This window comes from Bombus terrestris, chromosome 6, assembly GCF_910591885.1.
Source record: "Bombus terrestris chromosome 6, iyBomTerr1.2, whole genome shotgun sequence".
Classification (NCBI taxonomy): Eukaryota; Metazoa; Arthropoda; class Insecta; order Hymenoptera; family Apidae; genus Bombus; species Bombus terrestris.
In genome coordinates this window covers 1,448,477-1,466,922 of record NC_063274.1, presented here as the reverse complement: position 1 = coordinate 1,466,922, position 18,446 = coordinate 1,448,477, and the positions used below count along the sequence as shown (strand labels likewise).

Below are 18,446 nucleotides of genomic sequence, written 5' to 3'. Positions count from 1 at the left end.
AGCTTTGCCAAGATTATCCTATTCGACGTTCCATTTTATTTCAGAACGACGGAACGAATCAAATTGCATTCATCTGTAATCTACAGTCCAGATATTGCAACACGATTATATTCTATACGTCGTAAATATACCGATTAATATAACTCGAGTTAAAGTAAATGTAGAAACGCAGAGATTCCCAGAGACACATACGTAATTGATCCATCAAGCTCTCCAGACTCGCCTAAATATCCCCAGAAATAAACGGATCTCATGAAACTGAAATAGAATACAGATCGGTACGTTTTATCGAAACGCCTAAAGATAATATGAGCAGAAATTTGACCCCACTACGTCTTACCTTTAATTTTTACGTTTGCGTTTCATTACTGTTCGACATTAGTTGAAAGGTTATCGTTTGCGATAGTTACGAATAATATCGCGATAGCTCTGGATATCAGGATAACTTCTAAAGATTAATTTATATTACCATTTATCCTATTAATCGATAAATATATATCCCCCGTACATATGTATAAAACCCACAAAAAGAAACGTATATTTTTCTAAAAGAAGACAAAGAACGAAAGGGGGAAATCAACAGATAAAAACATGTACAAAGACACTGATTAAAAAAAGTAAATCACCTGCCATTATCTACAGTCATATATCATGATCACAATCTCAATCAACTGATTCTATTGAAAAGAATAATCTGCGAAACATATTATATCCTCTTGAGGCCACAATTCTAAGAATATGTCTGCGAGTCTGTACACCGTTCCTCGTATCAACGATCTCGCAACATCCCTGCGGTAAAATCGAATCAAACGACTACGTATAACAGAGCGGGAAAGGAGAAGTGCATTGAAGAAACGAACTGAAGAGAGCTAATGACTAGCTTATTGTTAAAATGCAAGAGGTCTGCGAGGTGTCATCAATAGCAGCCGAACAATTCCCGTTGGAATTACCGCATGCGCCGTATATAGCGCACTCTATTTCCGAGTACAAGGCCTTTGGGAGGTAACCAGCAGGTTGGCCCGAAGCTTACGGAACCGGATGGCTAACCGCGATCCAGACCTCGCATCCGGCCAACCAGTCCCCTCTCGATAACGTTCGAGTTTCTGAACTTACACGGTTCGCTTTTCTATTACTAGCTGCCAAATGAATTTCAAACGGCCGTGACCAGGCTACTGCACCTGTAATTACCACACCTAGCGCGTATACAAACACGCGAAACGACGGTGAACGTGGCACGACCACTGCTTCGTTCGATATCGATACACGGTAAATACACATATCGCCATACTTTCGTTTGTTTTCCATTTTCGGATCGGATCAGTATCGAGGAATTCAATTACCATATCTCTCGTTTTCTTTAGAACTAGCTGCCACGCTCGACTGCTGCTGGGTTTGTGAGAAACTTTGGCGCAGTTGTTAGACATGTTGAAAAATTATCCGTAGACTGAACTTTGTGCATTTATGGGAAATTTAAAGGTAGATACGATACGTAAAAGTATACAAAATAATCAAACTACAGTACTTGTTATAATATTTATTAGATTTCCTGAGTTTTATTTATAAAGGTATGGATTTGTTCCTTCTCGTGCAGCAAATTGGAATATTGGCGAAGAAATATAACTCTTAATTATAGCGACTGAATATAGGCTAATATATATATATATATAAAATACATTTGTTTATTAAAAGGTCATACGTTGATGTATTAACCGCGATATTATTTTCCAATAAAATTAATTTAGTATACACAATTATCGAGCAAAGTTTCGACAAATTTTGTTAAACTCTATCGAGGCTCGTGTAATATTTTCCTTTATGATTTTAAATACAAAAATAAGAATCAAAATATTATCGATATATGTAGAATTGATACAAGTATTTCTTTGCTAATATTTCCAGAGGAAATACACATTATTCGTATACAGAAACGTTATAACCATATATGTTACGAATAATTATTAAACATTCCTAGGCGTTGTATTGTTTCATTCCAATCGTTTATAAAACGTACCCATGTTAATCAAATTTCACATGTTTATAGAGGAAACAAGTTTAAATTTTACACAGTACGTTCTATTCGCTGTAACGAGTCTCCAAAAATCAAATTTTCGCCGCTATTATATCGCTCAAAAGAAGCAATAAGATTTCGAACGAACGTTTCGTAAACTTTCCTAGAAATTAATACACCGCATCATTACTAAACGTATAATACTCATTGTCGTACAAATATATTATCAAATGTCAAATCAATTTACGAAAACAAGTTTCAATTTCAAAAAAACGGGGAGAGAAGTTTAAATAAAATTCGACTGACCAAAAATTACGCAGATAATTTTATTGTTAAAATGGTTAAAACGTTCCCGTAATACCTTATTTCAGCTTCATTTGAAAAACTTTCCCCGGTTTGGATAAAATCCAATTGCTGTCATTGAAAAAAATAGTCCAATATCGAGGACAATTCGGCAAGAAGGAACGACCGCGTAATGGTATTTTCGCGCGGGATGTCGCGCTGCTGGATACATCGCGTGCAATTATCTGCCTTCGGATGGTGAGGTAATCAGAACCACGGTAATTACCACGCTCAGTAATACCGCGAGTTGCGAGTCGGAGGTCGGGGACCGTAAAATGGGTTGGCTCGCGCGAAGACAAGCAACGAGTCGGTGAAAGGGTGAAGATACGCGGCGAAACGCGTTGCAAGAGACGCGTGCACGCGGTAATAGAAAGGATGCATTCGATGTAAACAATGAAACGAGAATTTGTACGTTGTTCAAATGCTTAATGCTTATATACTCTATTCCCTAAATTCTGCAACTTATTTCGGAATGTACGAAAAGCGGGTCGACGCTGTTTCTTTCGCGTTCGCTGAAAAACTATTAATTAACTAAATAGATTAATCCTTCTGTTTTCGACAAAAATGTTCTCAAGTTGTAGTATAGTATTTCCTATTCAGAATATCACCGAAGAAAAAATTATTTCTTCGCAATCTAAATGGATTTACGATGCAATTTATATTTCTTTGCTATATAGAAACATCTTCGAAGGCTATATATGTAGTTCGTAAAATATATATATATATTTTAGACGTAAACTTACGGGGTAAGAGTAATTTGATTGCAAAAGGAACTATTAAGAATATTTGATTCGTGAATAAGAATATTCGACCTTTTTTATCCCTTTTCTTTTCATTTCCTTCTTTTTCACATTGTTGTTCTTCCTCTCGGGTTTTGTAGATTTTATACAAGCTCGTCTGCAAATCTATATTTTCCTTTTGATACGAAACTGCGTGTTCGTTGAACAAAAAATCTAGCCAATACACGAAATTCAAAAGCAAACAAATTCATCCTATTCTAGACACCGTATCCTAGAGACCGTTTCGATCGAAGCCACCGTGGTGTTCGTAAATCGCGCGATATGTGTACACGGATAAATTAGAACTATATAAATATTAAATATTATTCTCGGTTAAGTATGATAAATATCATGGAGTACCGCAATGACCACTGGCAAACCGCGCGAAGCGATACAAAACAATAACATTCTCTTGTTGCGAGGACATAACGTACAGAAAAAATACGAGACGTGTATAAATCTTGCGTTTTAATTGTTTCTCGCGAGCGTGTTGGCCGATTTTCAATGTCTGGCATGAAAGCGAACGCCAAAAACGGTCGGTGTTATCGCGTCCCGCTGAAAGGGTAATCCTAGCGATCGCGGGCTGCATTTGGCACGACTCGTGCAAACATATTTACTCGTGACTCGTAATTTGCATTTTAATTACTCATTGCCAGGACAAATATTGCGGGCTTCGTTCTGTGGCGGAGCGTAGGTTTCACTCGGACCGCGTCATCTCCGCTCGCGGCCAACCCACGGAAACAGCATTTTCACCTACCATTCCCTATGGAATCTGACCAGTTTACGGTCTTCCAAAAGACACTCATCGCATCGTGAGCGTCGTCGATCGTTTGTTTAAATTCGATTTTACAGATCGATCCTCTGCTGTACTTTTATCAACGATCTATATCGCTTCTATATCGATGAAATGAAATTGAGACTGGTTAAGATGATAAATCGTAATTTTCGAGCGAGGAAATTGGACTCGATATCGTTATGCCAATAATTGAGACGCAACTTTCAATTTAATTGTTTCGACGGTTTTCGTTAAATCAACGATAGCTTCTTTGTTACCAAAACTGAATTATTATAAATGGCTAGACTCGTTCTTGTAATTGTTTGGTACGAAGAAAGACAGTATTTTCTAGAAATATGTTGTATCATGCACCACGACAAGCCATGGTAATTTTCAATAACACTTCGCTATGGAAACCATAAATGAAAATCCTTATTTGATAAACATCGTCCAAGAAACCGAATAAGCTATCGAGCTAAATAATCGAAGCTGTCTAACAAATACTGGCATAACGACGACGTTCGATTGTCAGAATCGTTCGTACCACAAAGCACGCTAGTACTTGCTACAGACTTACCACTACCGATTATTACTCGAGGAAGCTGTACTTGCACGTTGATCGTTCGATCGCAGAATTCACTTACGTAAATTCATCTCTAAACGTATTAGGCGTCGAGAACGATCCAGTCCGACGCGTATCGATATCAGTGATGACAAAATTGCCCGGGCAAAAGTTTCAATTTACCAAATGCATTATCATAAAGGAAGAGCCACGCGGAGAGAGGTTGGAGAATTTTTGAAAAACGAATCCAGGCAAATATCGTTTCGTTTGGAGGGTTGGTAGCACGTTGGCCGAATCGAAAGGAGGTCGTTCGTTCCGGTACGATTTCGCTGACTCGATTATCTGCCGGGGCAATGCTTTTTTGCATGCACAGGGTTCTCTGCGAAACACAGATTTTTACAGCGGAAACGTGGGCGTTGGTGTAAAAATCTCGCCGCTGTCTGTTCGCTTTTGGACGAAAGAATCTGCCGAACGGGAATTTCGTTTCTCTTTTTACCAGAGGCGACGATAGAACGCGACCTAGACGCCGTATCGTTGAGTGATCAGCCGTAAAATTCAAAACAAGATGACGTTCCCGCACGAGCTGCTACGAAATCGCGCAAATAAAATTGCGGTTTCGCTTCTCCGTTGCGAGAACCCTCCCGAACCAGCGAAATAAAACTGTCTAGCTTCTATTCGCGCGGATCCCCCTTTGTTTGTCGCTTTGGTCCTTTGATCGTGATTCCGCGTGGAAACGATAACGAGTAAGTTGAGACGGGAAAGTTGAGAAGTGGAAATAGAAGAAACAGCCATATGGCGCGACGATTCTGTAACGAACAATGTGTAATTGGTACATCGTACGTACGTCGCCATGCGAAAGAAAGTCAAGAAGGAATATTAAAGCAAAATTTAAGGGAACGATCTACGGAGAGACAAGTAGCGATTTTCACGAAGCGAGGACAACGGTACGCGACGTGCACACTTTATGCTTTTATATTAATTTTCCGATGAAAAATAAAACGTTTATGTAGAAAAGGTGTGCTGGTTTCGAATCAAGTAACGATACTCGCTATCTCGTTCTGACGTTACGATTCCATCCGCAAATCATTGCTCTTCCCATCAAATCGGTGCTGTTATGCAAATGAGGAAGCCAGCGAGCTCCTTAAACCGGAATTAACCGCAGGAGAGCTCGTTTCTGGAGAATTTCCGGTATAATGCGCAAACGTATGCGTCATTCTGACAAATCGTAGGACATGGCCGATAAGGTCGAGCACGGCTGGCCATGCTACCCGGACAGAGGTAACCTTACGACCGATATTAATCGATCGGCCGACTGTCGAGCCACTAAGGCTAGCGGCGCATAATTCAGGGAGGCTGCGGACCACTTTAGAAATTAGCCGCATAATCCATCGAGTTACCTAGCATCGACGATCCCTCTGGAATCGTGTGTGTCTCGAACGTTTCGAGCGTGTACGCTTTACATGCATGAACGTACGTACGTGTGTGTACATATTCAACAAGGAAATCGTGGCACGTGCACTTGCAGCAGCTATCCGTGCAATCGTGTTTGCGAAACCTTACGGAAGACCATGTGGCTGAGGGTGAGCAGAATGGAGAAAGGGAATACTTAAATGCGAATAGGAAGAACCAGCGAAGGAAGAACATCGAAGAACATCGATGTGGAAGAACAAGGGATAAACCAAATTGGGTAAGAGAAAAGGTTGCGAGGGTCGTCGGGGAAGAGAAATCGTCGGAGAAAAATGTGTAAACACGACACGAGGTGAAGAAGTTAAAAAGATAGACGGCAGTAAGGCGGAAGTAAAACCGACTCCGATACGAAAATATGGAAACGAAGATTGCAATGAAAAGAATGGAAGAGCTTTTTCAACAAAAAGTCAGCAAGGGGAAAGGAATCTAAAACCACGGGGTAGAAAAAAAGATATTGAAAAGTGATATAAAATTAATTTTATCGATGCGTCGAATCTACTAGAAAGAATCGAGATGAGAAGAAACGCGAGCACGGAAGGAACACGAGTAGATATCAAGGCGAGCAGGACGAAATAGAAAACGAGCAAAATAAAAAATGGAAAGGAGGAAGGACAAAGAGAGAAAAGAGCAGTTCGTACAACAGGTATATACGCGACAGCGACAAGAAGGAATGGCGAGAGAACAATCGAGGCACTCAATTTCTCTCACTTCCGGTTGCACGGTAGGCGGTAGCCCGGTCGACAGCCGAAGGAGCTCGAAACTTTGACGTGCAACCAAGTTCATGTAGTTCATGCTCGCGGCAGCACTAATGGAATGGTATTTACAAACGCGAACAAACACTCCTATCAATTACAAAACGATTCCGCTGCTGCAGGCATCGAGGCCGTCTTCCACAGCCCCGAAGGCCGATCCGCGCGCTCTACCGCACAGCCACCGTCGTTTCCACCCCTTATCCAGCAACCCCCTTCGCTCACCTATCAACTCTTCCACTGTTCCTCCTCCTCTTCCTCCTCCTCCTCCTCCTCCTCCTCCTATCTACCGCCTCCCGTGCCAGCGAACGTCCCCTCCCCCCTTTCTACACGTCGACGACGAACTTTTGATCACCCGCATTCCCGTGTAATCTCGAGAACGATCGTGCCGAGCTCCGGGCTTCGCAAATATTTGACACTCGAAAGCCGGGAAAGAAAAGGACGCGGTCTTTCCACATCGAAGCAGACTGAGCGGATGACGAGCAGCCGCCTACGATGAAAACGGAAATCGTTAGACAAAAGGACGAGACGACCGTGAATCGGTGGAACGAAAGAATACGAATGGATGAGAGAGGGGTGCGTTGGATGTAAGAAAGGACGGCGAAGCAGGTAGACAGGGTGGATGACCAAGATTAATTTCTCCGAAATCGACCGAAAGACAAATACCAAGGTGGAACGGAGCGAGCGGAGAAGCGATGATCCCTTAAATTATTAGGTAAGGCGGCGGCCACCGCCGGAATCCGCAATTGCTTTAACCGCATCACCGATCGACCGATCATGGTTTCGGATCGTCAGCTTGCTTCCCGGTGCGTTCGAGCGAACTCTATGCGCGTTACGTTCGAGGGCTACGAGCTTCACGGCAATAGAATGTCGGCTAGCGATCCTTGGTGAAACGTTCGTTGGCCAGACAACGTGGAACGAAAGATTCATTTCGACGTTAAGGATAATTTCGTAAAACGATCGAACAAATTCGTTGAACGAAAAACAGTACGTTTCGATTAACACCGTCGAGTCTCAAGTACCAGGCGAAAGAAGTTGCATTATGCAGGCAACAAGTCGCGGTATGGAAGCTTGCGCGCCGTCTCCGCCAAGTTCCTTTCGGCTCCATAAAACCTACGACACCGGTTCGTCCGTGGATCATTAAACGTCGCTTTCGGTACGCTCCCACCTTGGGAAAGTTCACGGTTAATGGACTCGGCCCTAAACACGAGGGCATCCCGATCACGCGACTGATAGTCTCGCGATGGTCCGTGAAACTCGGATTAGAGCCTTAATTCAAAGTTGGAGGTCGTGGTAAAGTGGGAAGTTCCGTGTCGTGAATATTCGTCCTGGCAATTTCTCGAAAGACGTTCGTCGTGGCTGACATTAAATGGTTCGCTGAGATTCCTCGCTATTCGTCGTCGATGTTCGCCGTCTGACGGAGCGAAACGAACCTAGGCTCTGGTCGAATCCGACCGACGAAACCGAGCATTGTGCCCACCGCCTTTTCTCGTCTCTTTGCTATTCTTCGTTCCCGACGAGCTCACTGGCATGGGGCTTAACAATTGAAATCCTAGAGCGTTGGACAAGACGTTACGGAGGTATTATTCGTAACAACCATGCCGGGATCTGCTGCGTTTCAAAGGAAACCTCGAAACTCCCGTAAACGATGCTTTCTCTTACCTTGTCTTACCGGAGAGAGAGGGCGGTTTTTCCCAGAGACTTTGCTCTTTTTAATATTTTTTATACTTCTTAAGACACTCTGCCACGGACCAGACGATATAGGGGACTTGTTTAGTCTACAGATCCGCTGCGTTATTAAACGTGAACGTTTAACTGCGACGAAACATCTTTAACTTATAGGATGAAATCAGTTTTTTCGTCGCCTGTTTCACGCGTTCCGTCGTTATATTTTTATGTCGCGTGATGCGCTTTGCACAAAGTCGTCTGGGAAATTATCGAGTTAATAGAGCGATACTAGAAACTACGAAAATTATCGGTGTATTTGTCTTCTTCGTTTGTCTGTTGTGAAATGTATTATTCTATTAATACGATATTTGATGTAAAAAAATTGTAAAACGAACGAACAGGTATCAAGATATTGTTGCATAGAGTTTGAAAATATTTTGTACATACGTTCATAGATTTCACAGCTATGGAAAGAAATAAAAGTCCGAAAGTTTTTTTGCCGCTCGGAAACGAGAAGACTGGAGGCGAGCAGTCATCAGCTTCGTATTTTTCAGCCTTTTCGAAAAACATTCCACGCGTCGCTGCCAGCAGTATTCCATTTTAATTGAATCCTTTTCTCTTCGTTCGACCGAACGGATACAAATTTACATCGCGATGAAATTAAATTCGTTGACAGAATTGTTTGTGCACGCAGATCATGTTTTCCTTCCATCGCGGCAACTTTTCGACGAATTTCGCACGCCTCTCCGATGAAATAACGAATTCCACCAAGTCTCACGAAAATTCCGACCCGAATAGATTGAAACGAACGCTTGTCATACGGAATCGATCGCTTCCGTTTCGCGGAATGCGCTGCGTCCATTCTCTCTCTCTCTCTGTGTTGCCGCGCGGCTAATTTTACGAAGCAACATTTTTCAAGTTTTTCTGTGAAAAAATACGCGCGCATCGATACTGTCCTTCCTTTCGCTACTCGTTTCACTCTGATTTAATGTATTAAATCACATACGTGTGTATATATATATATATCGAAGAATTCGTTTAATTAATTTCTCAGCAACTTTGAATAATTCGGAAGAACGATCAACCCTCTGTAACCAGAACACTTCTCCTTTGATCTTTGTTTACCGTGTGATACTTTAAAGCTAATTTTTAATCAGAATTATATTCCCTACACGCATAGATATGCAAACACCAGAAACAGCTTGTCAGACCGTTCAACGTTTAGACGGAAGTTTCACGTTCGTAAGACGTGAATGGCGGATGAACGCGTGCCACGTTCAAAGGGACAACGTTTAGCACGATTAAATGGATCAGTTCCATTTGTCAGCGGAAAATGCCGGCGCGGAGGAAGAGCTCGGTTTGTCGCGCGCGCAGTTTTCGTCGGAACGGAAGATCGACGTTCCGTTTGAAAGCGGGTCGTTCCTGACGACGAATCGATCGACCGACGATTCCAGCGACAGCGGTGCGCTGTTTCCTTTGAGTCTGGGAGGAAAAATTCTGAAAATCCGGACGAGCATATTCCTCGGAGGATCGTTGAATGCCCTTCCCGTCGCCGTTGATTCCGCTGCACGAACAAAGCCCATTATTGCACGGTTCGGAGGAGCACTTTCCAGATTAATATTAAAGGATGTACTGAGATAAGATAGGAAACCGCGATTACACGGTCAATTGTTGCACCCTTGGAAACCTTCGTCTTCGTGAAAGCTTGCCATCCGAGCAACCCGCTTCTGTTCAGTCTAACGAACTCGGGAGATTTCCTATGACTCGAACTAACGAGGAATTACGTAGATACCTCGATGTTAAGATTGTACACCATATACGGCGTGTGTACGGGCTTGGTACGATTGTCGTACTTGTTGAATGCTCGCAAGCATAGATTATGTGTCTGTGTCGATAGCACGCAAAGTTTACAAGTATTCCACTCTTGCGAGAATTTTTCTTTCGACAATGCCCGCGATTTGTTTCGTCGACAGATTCGCTGCCAATCGATCGCGCTTTCAGCCTTCCTCTCAGTCGGTCGAGTTTTGGTCGATCGAACGTAGATGCCATCAAACTCTCTCTAATTGAAAACGAACCTATTGCGGCGTCGTCGCCCTACGAAGCTGTCGTTAGATTGCACAAGATTAGCGAAGATTATTCGAGATTAGATAGAATTAGTCTGGTCCTGGGACGACGACGACGTCTACACCTACAACCACTCGCGACATCTTCGTCTCGTGTTTCCTATTTCATGTTCCCATGAAACACGTCGATCCTGTGGCGCGAGTGGCAAAACGAGCAACGCGACGCGAGGCAAAACGGAACGGCGTTCGTTTCGCTTGGTAAAGCCCGGTGAAAGCGGCAAAGCAAGCCGAAATTGCACAAAGCGACGGGAACCGTGGGAACAACGGGAACGACAGAAGTATGGCCCGCTCGCATTCTGGTATGATCCGCGTAACCGCGGTTTGGTTTCATTCGATTTTGTGTTATCGAAACCTGCGGATCGTCGTGCCGATTCAATGGCGATGAATGTCGCTGATCGTCCTGCAAGCGTACACGCGATTACTGGTTCGTTGCTAAATCTTAATCGCTCGGTTTCATTCGTTATCAATAGATATGACAGCGCCGCGATGTTTAAAAAGCGTGGAAATCGAACGTGAAAAATAGTGGCATTTTTCCTTCGATGAAAATATAACAAAAGCCTGTTACATAGACACAGATATCGTTCTTCCTTGCAGTTATATGTATAGTTGTAAGCTTTTCTTAAGCCAACTGAGAATTTACTAAGATATCGATATCGAATTAAATCATTGAGCTATAAAAATATGAAAAGTTAGAGATTAGGACGAAAAGTCTTGTCTTCGAGATTCGTTTCTTGCGATCTAGTTTCTTTGCTTCGTGGAACCCTTAATTTATAAAACGAATCACTTTGACATTTAGAAAGTTTTATTTATACGTCGCGAAAAAACAAAAAGAAAAAGTAGCGAGTAACTTATAATAGACAACAGACGTCGAATTTACATTATCGTATAAGTGTATGAGTAAAAAGAAATTCCTCTGTGTCTTACGTAAAAACAACGTGCTGTGTAAAACAAAAGGTATAGAAAAATCCGCTTATCGTTTACGGATTGGAGATGCACGTAACAGGACTTGGTAATCGCAACAGCATCGATCGTATCAGCTCGACCGCAGTACCTTTGTGAAATACGTTAAGTGCGGAGTTTGGTTACAACAAACTATTGTCGTACCGCGTTCCTGTCGTTCGATATTGGCACGGAACAAAATCGGATTACCCAGCATTATGACAATTTCCTCGAAAATAGTCTGACATCACAACGTGTTCCTATTTGTCTCGTTGCAAGAATTGAAATCGAAACGTCTGCTTCCCTCTCTGCGCACCGTACATACTTGATAACTGCTTCTTACTATATGGTATACGTACTTAGTTCGACCGAAGAAGGAGCATTACAATGAAGATTAACGATCGAATTAACTCGATAGAAATAAAGGAGGATTAGAAAGAAACAATTACGAAGTTAATAATTGTACGTATAAATTGTGAGTTTATAGAAAATGTTCTGGATTAAGAGATAAGCGATAAAGAATGTCAGAAATGATTTTCTATAAGCCGATAGAGAAAGTCAAACCCAAGGTTAATATCACGTAATCGATCGATCGATCACCTCCGTTTATAAGTATTAGGACACTTGTAGAAAACGAAGTAAATCTAGAAATGAAAAGCGAATGAGTTCATTGCGAATTTCTCATCCTTATCGCGTTAAATAGCCAATAAAGGCAATCGTTCAAAAACACAAAGGATAAGAAAAGATTCGTTTTTTTTTCCAAATTAACGCAGTAACGATCTATTGTCTATAGAAAGAAAAATGGAATCGAATTACCAGGATATTCTTTCGTGTTCGAAAATAATAAAGAGACGTTACGTCCCTCGACTGTTCATCACCTCGGAGCACGAAGAGACGCGATACCTTATCGATATCCGTAGACATTCTTCGCGTTTCGATAAGCGCGGTCTCACGATGTACCCTGGATGCAGCACGGGAAAGAAGCGACGAAAAAAATGTAATAAAGCACATTCTTTGGAAAGTTTACATACCACCTTGACTGAAAACACTTGCCCCGAAACCAATATTCCGAGCGATTACAAAGTTTTCGCTTCGAAGTTACATCGAGTCGGTGGTGAAGTTTGCTAGTTACCATCGGAAAATAATCCGCGTATCATGAGCGCACCTCGACACCGTGTATTTAATTGCTTGTCCTTTTTCAAGCCGTTCTAGTTTCCCAACTAGGCGAAAGAATTATTCGCGAACACGTTATCAAGCATAGATCAAGTTCTGCGAAAATAAATGGACATTAACTTGCAACTTGTAGCCGTTTCTTTTCTGCTTGAAGTTCCAGCTTTCTTTCTAAGATCTCTATACGTTAAAATAATCTTGTATCAGCCATATACGATATATCGTACAAATTGATTCGCTATGACGTAACAATATTGTTCATAAATGTTCTTTTCGTCCGCCTACGATATTTTTGGTTATTTTAGATTTATTCCCAGCCATATAATAAAACACATTTTACGTACAACGACTGTCATTCGAGTGGAAACGATTTTTCATTGAATACGCTTGTAATTGGTTGATATCGAAATGCATTGAAGAGAATATTTCATATCCATGCTTCGTACTGATTTATTGTGCCTCACCTTTTAACAGTAATCATCTCGTGTTACAATCATTTTGGCGGTTTACACGTATTCGTAAAAACATTATAATATACAATAACTCTGTGTCATAAAATGTTCCATAAATTACACAAATCGGTTTACTAGTGACGAATCGTTGAGCAATGTTCTTGCTGTTGAGACGAGACAACGGGAAGGGAAGGGAGCTGAATAGGATTCGAAAAGACGCGAATGCGAATAGCTCTATCAAAATCTCACTTTGTCTCATTTTTCTCCGTATTCTCGTTTCGGGAAACTTGGGATAATTCGATAACATTGGAATGTCGCGTGATAAGTGGCAATAGCATCACCGAAGAACCGGATAAAAAGATCGTTCGCTGCACTTTCTCGTTCGCCGCGATATCGCGGCCTTTCGAATACATCACGCGTCGATCTCGTTTGTATTTCACTTGCGTGTATGCTTTTTGATCGAGGATGCGCGTACGATGATATTGGAACGGTAACAGCCGCGGCTGTATAGATAATTCAAAAATGAAATCGGAATTTGAGACTTCCATTAGCGTCACTGCCTTACGAGTACCGCGTAATTTCATTTTCGAATCGTCAGCGAGGATCGCAAGAACCGAAACACGAAGATTTGTTTCACGAACTTCTAACCTTTTAACAGCGTATTCTGAGGAAGATTCGAAAAACTTGCGAAATATAGTAACTATAATCGAGGGATTTGCGGCAATAAGGAGGCAGTTCCAACATTTCATTTTTAAAGCGAATTTATCGTAAGAAAAAGGGAAGTGTAAGTCTCGTATTCCAAAGCGCAACAATTTATAACACATTCCGAAGAATGATTTGATTTTCATTGCTTCTGAATTGACTTTTGTTGGTTTACTCGAATTACTGTAAAGTGGAGCTGTCTTCCTATTATCAACAACTCTGTCGATTACGAATAATATTTATTTTCTACAAGAAATTCAATATGTACGTATGTTCGTATCTGATACCAAAAATGCAGGAAACCTTGAGAATAAACAGATCGTTATTTTCTAACATTCATTTCGAATTCTTTCCTATTTTATTACACTATCAAATGGTTGATCGATTAAGAAATTCGTTGACAGCGATCTTTTCGTAATTTTGTTAATATACATGTCAATATATATACATGACAATTATACAATTCCGTTTCTTTCTCTGACAATATCGTGCGTCGAATATAACGACACATCGTTCTCCGTGACTTTTCGAATGCGCGCTTGAAAAGCTTTCGCGGCTCCTTCTTTTCAGCCGAGATCGATCCGTCGAACTTAAAACTCTTAAATCACAGATAGCTAACGAGGTACGTTCGCTTAAGTTCTACGACCTCGTTTCCCCGTTCGTGCACCGTGTACGTGCCGCGAAACTCACCGGCAGATATTTATTCCGCGATCCCGCATGGCAGTCTCTGATGACTCTGGGAATCCGTGAGTGGAAGCAGCAAGCGAGCTTAGTTTCGTTTAGGACGAACCGATGAACCAGAAGCACCCATAAGTACGCCACCATCCCCTCGACGCTGATCACGGCTACTTGATTGCTCTACCCTGCATCTCCACACGCGAACTCCTTTCTTCTTCTTTTGCCTTCGTCCAAGTTCTCATTCTCCTCCCTTTAAGGATTCTTCTCTTCGACACAAACAAATACGAAATATTCGCAACGATTCGCAACGCCTAAGCGATCCTTCGTGTTCCTTTCGTTCGTTACGTTTCTCTTTCATTCCTTTCACCTTCTTTCGATCCTTTATACTTTTCAATAACGCGATTAACACGATCCAATCGTTACACCGACTCGTTTAAGCTGTTTGTCATTCGCATCTTTCACCAGCGATTGAGACACGCTACGTTTATCCTTATTTTCTTTTGATTTAAATCGTAATTCGATGTTGTGTTCGAACAATTCGAACCTACTTTCGTCCAAATGCTTTGTTCCTTAACTGGCATTCCCTCGCATTTTTCCGATCACGGGGTAGTGGGTTTGGTTCCATTGGTAAGGTTTGCTAAGTGCTTTCGCTACTAAAGTGATTCCGTGAATAGAAAATGGACATTGTCGTATCGATATGTAACATTAAGTAACATAATCAATATCAATCATAATACGCGTCTTGAATAAAGTGAAAATACTTTGATCTTAATAATAAATAGCATTCTTCTTCGCGACAAGTTCCCAAACAGATGCTCGTTTACGTGGAACCCACTGATGTATATCTATGACAAACACCTTAGGCCCTGGAATAGCATCGATCGTGTCAATTGTCTTAGTCTGGTCTGTTGTATGTTGCGAAATCGATCGATCATGGGCTAAAACCATTTCATTGTTATCATTACCTACGACGTTTATACGGTGCGACGTACAATGGCTCAGGAAAGTGTATTCGTAGAAAGATCTTGTCAATATGTTACGTGCGTTATACGAAATATTTTGAAATTTCGTCAGCGCTGTGACTAAGCCCGTCTATAGCCATCGTATCGATAAAGTTTGAAAGAAATCTGAAAATTTACATAGAAGCTGCAAGATGTTTCGCGCAAATATATATTTCACAGAGATCGCAAAGGTATCGAAAACTATCAATTATCTACTATATCAATATATCACGATATTTATTGGGATCGTACTTAACACTCGTTAAGTACTTAAGGTGTGACTACTCATCTTTTATTATAAATATGTGTTACTGTAACAAATATCTTGCAATTTCCATGTACATTTTCAGATTCTCATTAGAGATCTAACTAAATCATAAAATCTTTTGTATAATACATACAATATATATATATATATAGCAATTTTTATGATAAGTATTCAAATACTTTCGCGAGCCGCTGTATATGCAGGATTAAAAGTTGTCGACACGATCGAAACACAATCTTGACGTACGACCTGTACATCGGACTGTACCAATGTTTCTCCTTCGAGCCGACAGAAAGACAGCACGGGTCTCAATTTCTCTCCAGCTTGAGACGATCTATATACACGTGATATGTCACCGATTTACCGGGACGGATATTACCGGAATGACCAGCGAAGATATCAAACGGGAACGAGGAAAATACTATTCGAAAACGAAAGCTTTCGGGCTATGATTTCAACATCCATATGCGCATGATACAAAGCGGCAATCTCTGTCCAACGTATGAAATAGCACATGAACGACACGTATATCGAACTTTGATAGCTTGAAACGTTGCAGAGGCAAAAACTGTTCGTGGGTTAGCTCCTATTTCTGTATAGAAGTATTAAGAACACTGAAATCGATATTGATCCTGCCTCGTTAACCGTTGTTTTAACTGAAAAGGAAGATTTTTTACGGCTTAGTAAAGTCGTTAACGTGCAATTTAAACGAAAAAGTCAAACGTATCTTAATAGATTCGGACGAAGGTAGACCACTTTCCATTTTCGACGTTACAACGGCTGGTATATAACTTGAAAATTCACAAACGCGAAGTTTAATGGACTGGAATCATACGCGAACATCAAACTCTTTGCAAGCAGGAAACGTCGGATACGGGTGATCACCCAGTAATTGATTATTTTGTCGATAATGACAACGGAATATGAAGGGCTATTAAAGCGATCCTTTAACGTACAAGGAACACGCGAAATTCGCCGGGATAGCAGGAAGGTTCGAGATAGTTGATAAGGTCGCTTTGAATAACGATCGAATAACGACACATTAAGTAAAACCATCATGTTCGAGACGACAAATCTCTTCATTTTTCAAGGCCCGTGAAAGGTTAAAAAGGCCATAAAACTCGCTACACAATGGATGGATCAATTTCTCGGCTCGCTTTGCACGATTGAACTAGTTATTAGTGAAATTTTACAAGTCACAAGTTACCAGAACTAATAAACTCTCTCTCGTAGCGGTAACAATTTCCGTAATGTAAGAAATTCAACTGTAGAAATAAATTTAAGAAACTACACGCCGTACGATTATTCTACGTGATGCGAAATTGCAAAGTTGTCAAACACAAGTCTATAATCTACTACCTGTGACTTGTCAATTTATTAATATTCTTAGTCAGTAAACTATTATGCAGAGGACCTCGAATTAAACGTACACCACCGGATGTTTGCGCGCAGCAACGCGGACAGACGTTTTTCAAACTATTCGTCTTCCAGTATTTAATACTAAAATCACGATATACAAGTTCACTGATTGTTCGAAGTTCATGATACGATACAAAATATATAGAAAACGATCTGGTCTCGGTTACAGTGAAAAATAGAGCAATCGATCGATACGTTCCTAATCGAATCGTTGACACGGTCGATGAAATTGTTCGTCCGTTTAAAAACTTAAACCTTATGGCACCGTGTCAGGTAGAGCAATTAGAGCCCAGCATCGCCCTTGAGACAAAGACGCTGAAGGTTGTCCCGATTGGTTCAGTGAGAGCCCCGCGCGACGAATAAAAAGGACGGCGATCAAGATCTCGCTAATAAATTAGCGAAACCTTCGACGAACTTTTCGTCAGTGAGGGTTCTTCATCATCTTCAAAGGATCGCGCATGTAACGGGCGAAAACTTCCTTCTTAAACGTCTCGAAGTGCTTCCTGTTGGCACTGTTCTGTCGTTCGCGCCAAGCTGGTCTGGTCTTTCTTGTCTGTAGACCCCAGTGACCCGTGAATACTGGAGAGAGAACCTTGAATTGATATCCGGCCACGTACATCTCGTATACCTAGTCAGAAAAGAGAAATCATTCTTTAAAGGTAACAAGTTTGTGACATTCTGTCGTCGTTGATATTGACAGAGCTTCGGAAAATAAGTTTCGGGAACTTTTCCTGGAGATTTGAAACTTATCGAGTTCCAGAGTCCGAGGACTTATCGTAGAAAAGTCTGACGAATATAATATACGTGTGAAATTTCGATTATCGGTGAAATTTCATTAACGCTGTAGTGAGATACACTACTAACCGGCGCTATTATACATTTGGTAAAAAATTAGTATTTACACTACATTGGTATAAACAAACAAACAGATGCTAAAGAAGGCTCCTCTAAATATTGAGATTTATTAAAACAATGGATAACTGACGGTCGAATGTATCTTTTTCAATGAAAATCTTGTAACTCTTGCGTATTTAATGTCAACAAATTTTTTAAATGTTTCATATAATACATGTAATATATTCATAAAATGTCGCTATAAGTTTTTGAAGTATCTTTGTGGCTCACTGTCACAAAACATTTTCGTAAGCTTCCTTTTGGAAGAAATATTCCAACATTTTACAAGCATATCAAGGATAGAATGATATTGAATACAAACGTGATTTGTATCCAAGTACCTCAACCTTTTACAGTGTCGTAAATTTATACAGAATTTTATTTACAAGTAGCGAACGTACGATATCGAAATTTGTATTCTTTGTAAGTCGTTGTAAGTAATTACTTCAA

The 18,446-nt window shown here is 41.0% G+C and overlaps 1 protein-coding gene across 1 annotated transcript in view; it reads right to left on the bottom strand.

The window, feature by feature from the left end:
- Window positions 1–13,014: 13,014 nt before the first annotated feature.
- The window catches only part of LOC100646449 (beta-1,4-glucuronyltransferase 1), a 36,297-nt gene continuing 30,865 nt past the window's right edge, over window positions 13,015–18,446 (bottom strand). Inside the window, exon 4 of the mRNA XM_003402865.4 lies at window positions 13,015–17,730. Within this exon, the coding sequence (XP_003402913.2) occupies window positions 17,524–17,730 (207 nt within the window). The 3' untranslated portion in view covers window positions 13,015–17,523. The remainder of the gene's footprint in view (window positions 17,731–18,446) is intronic.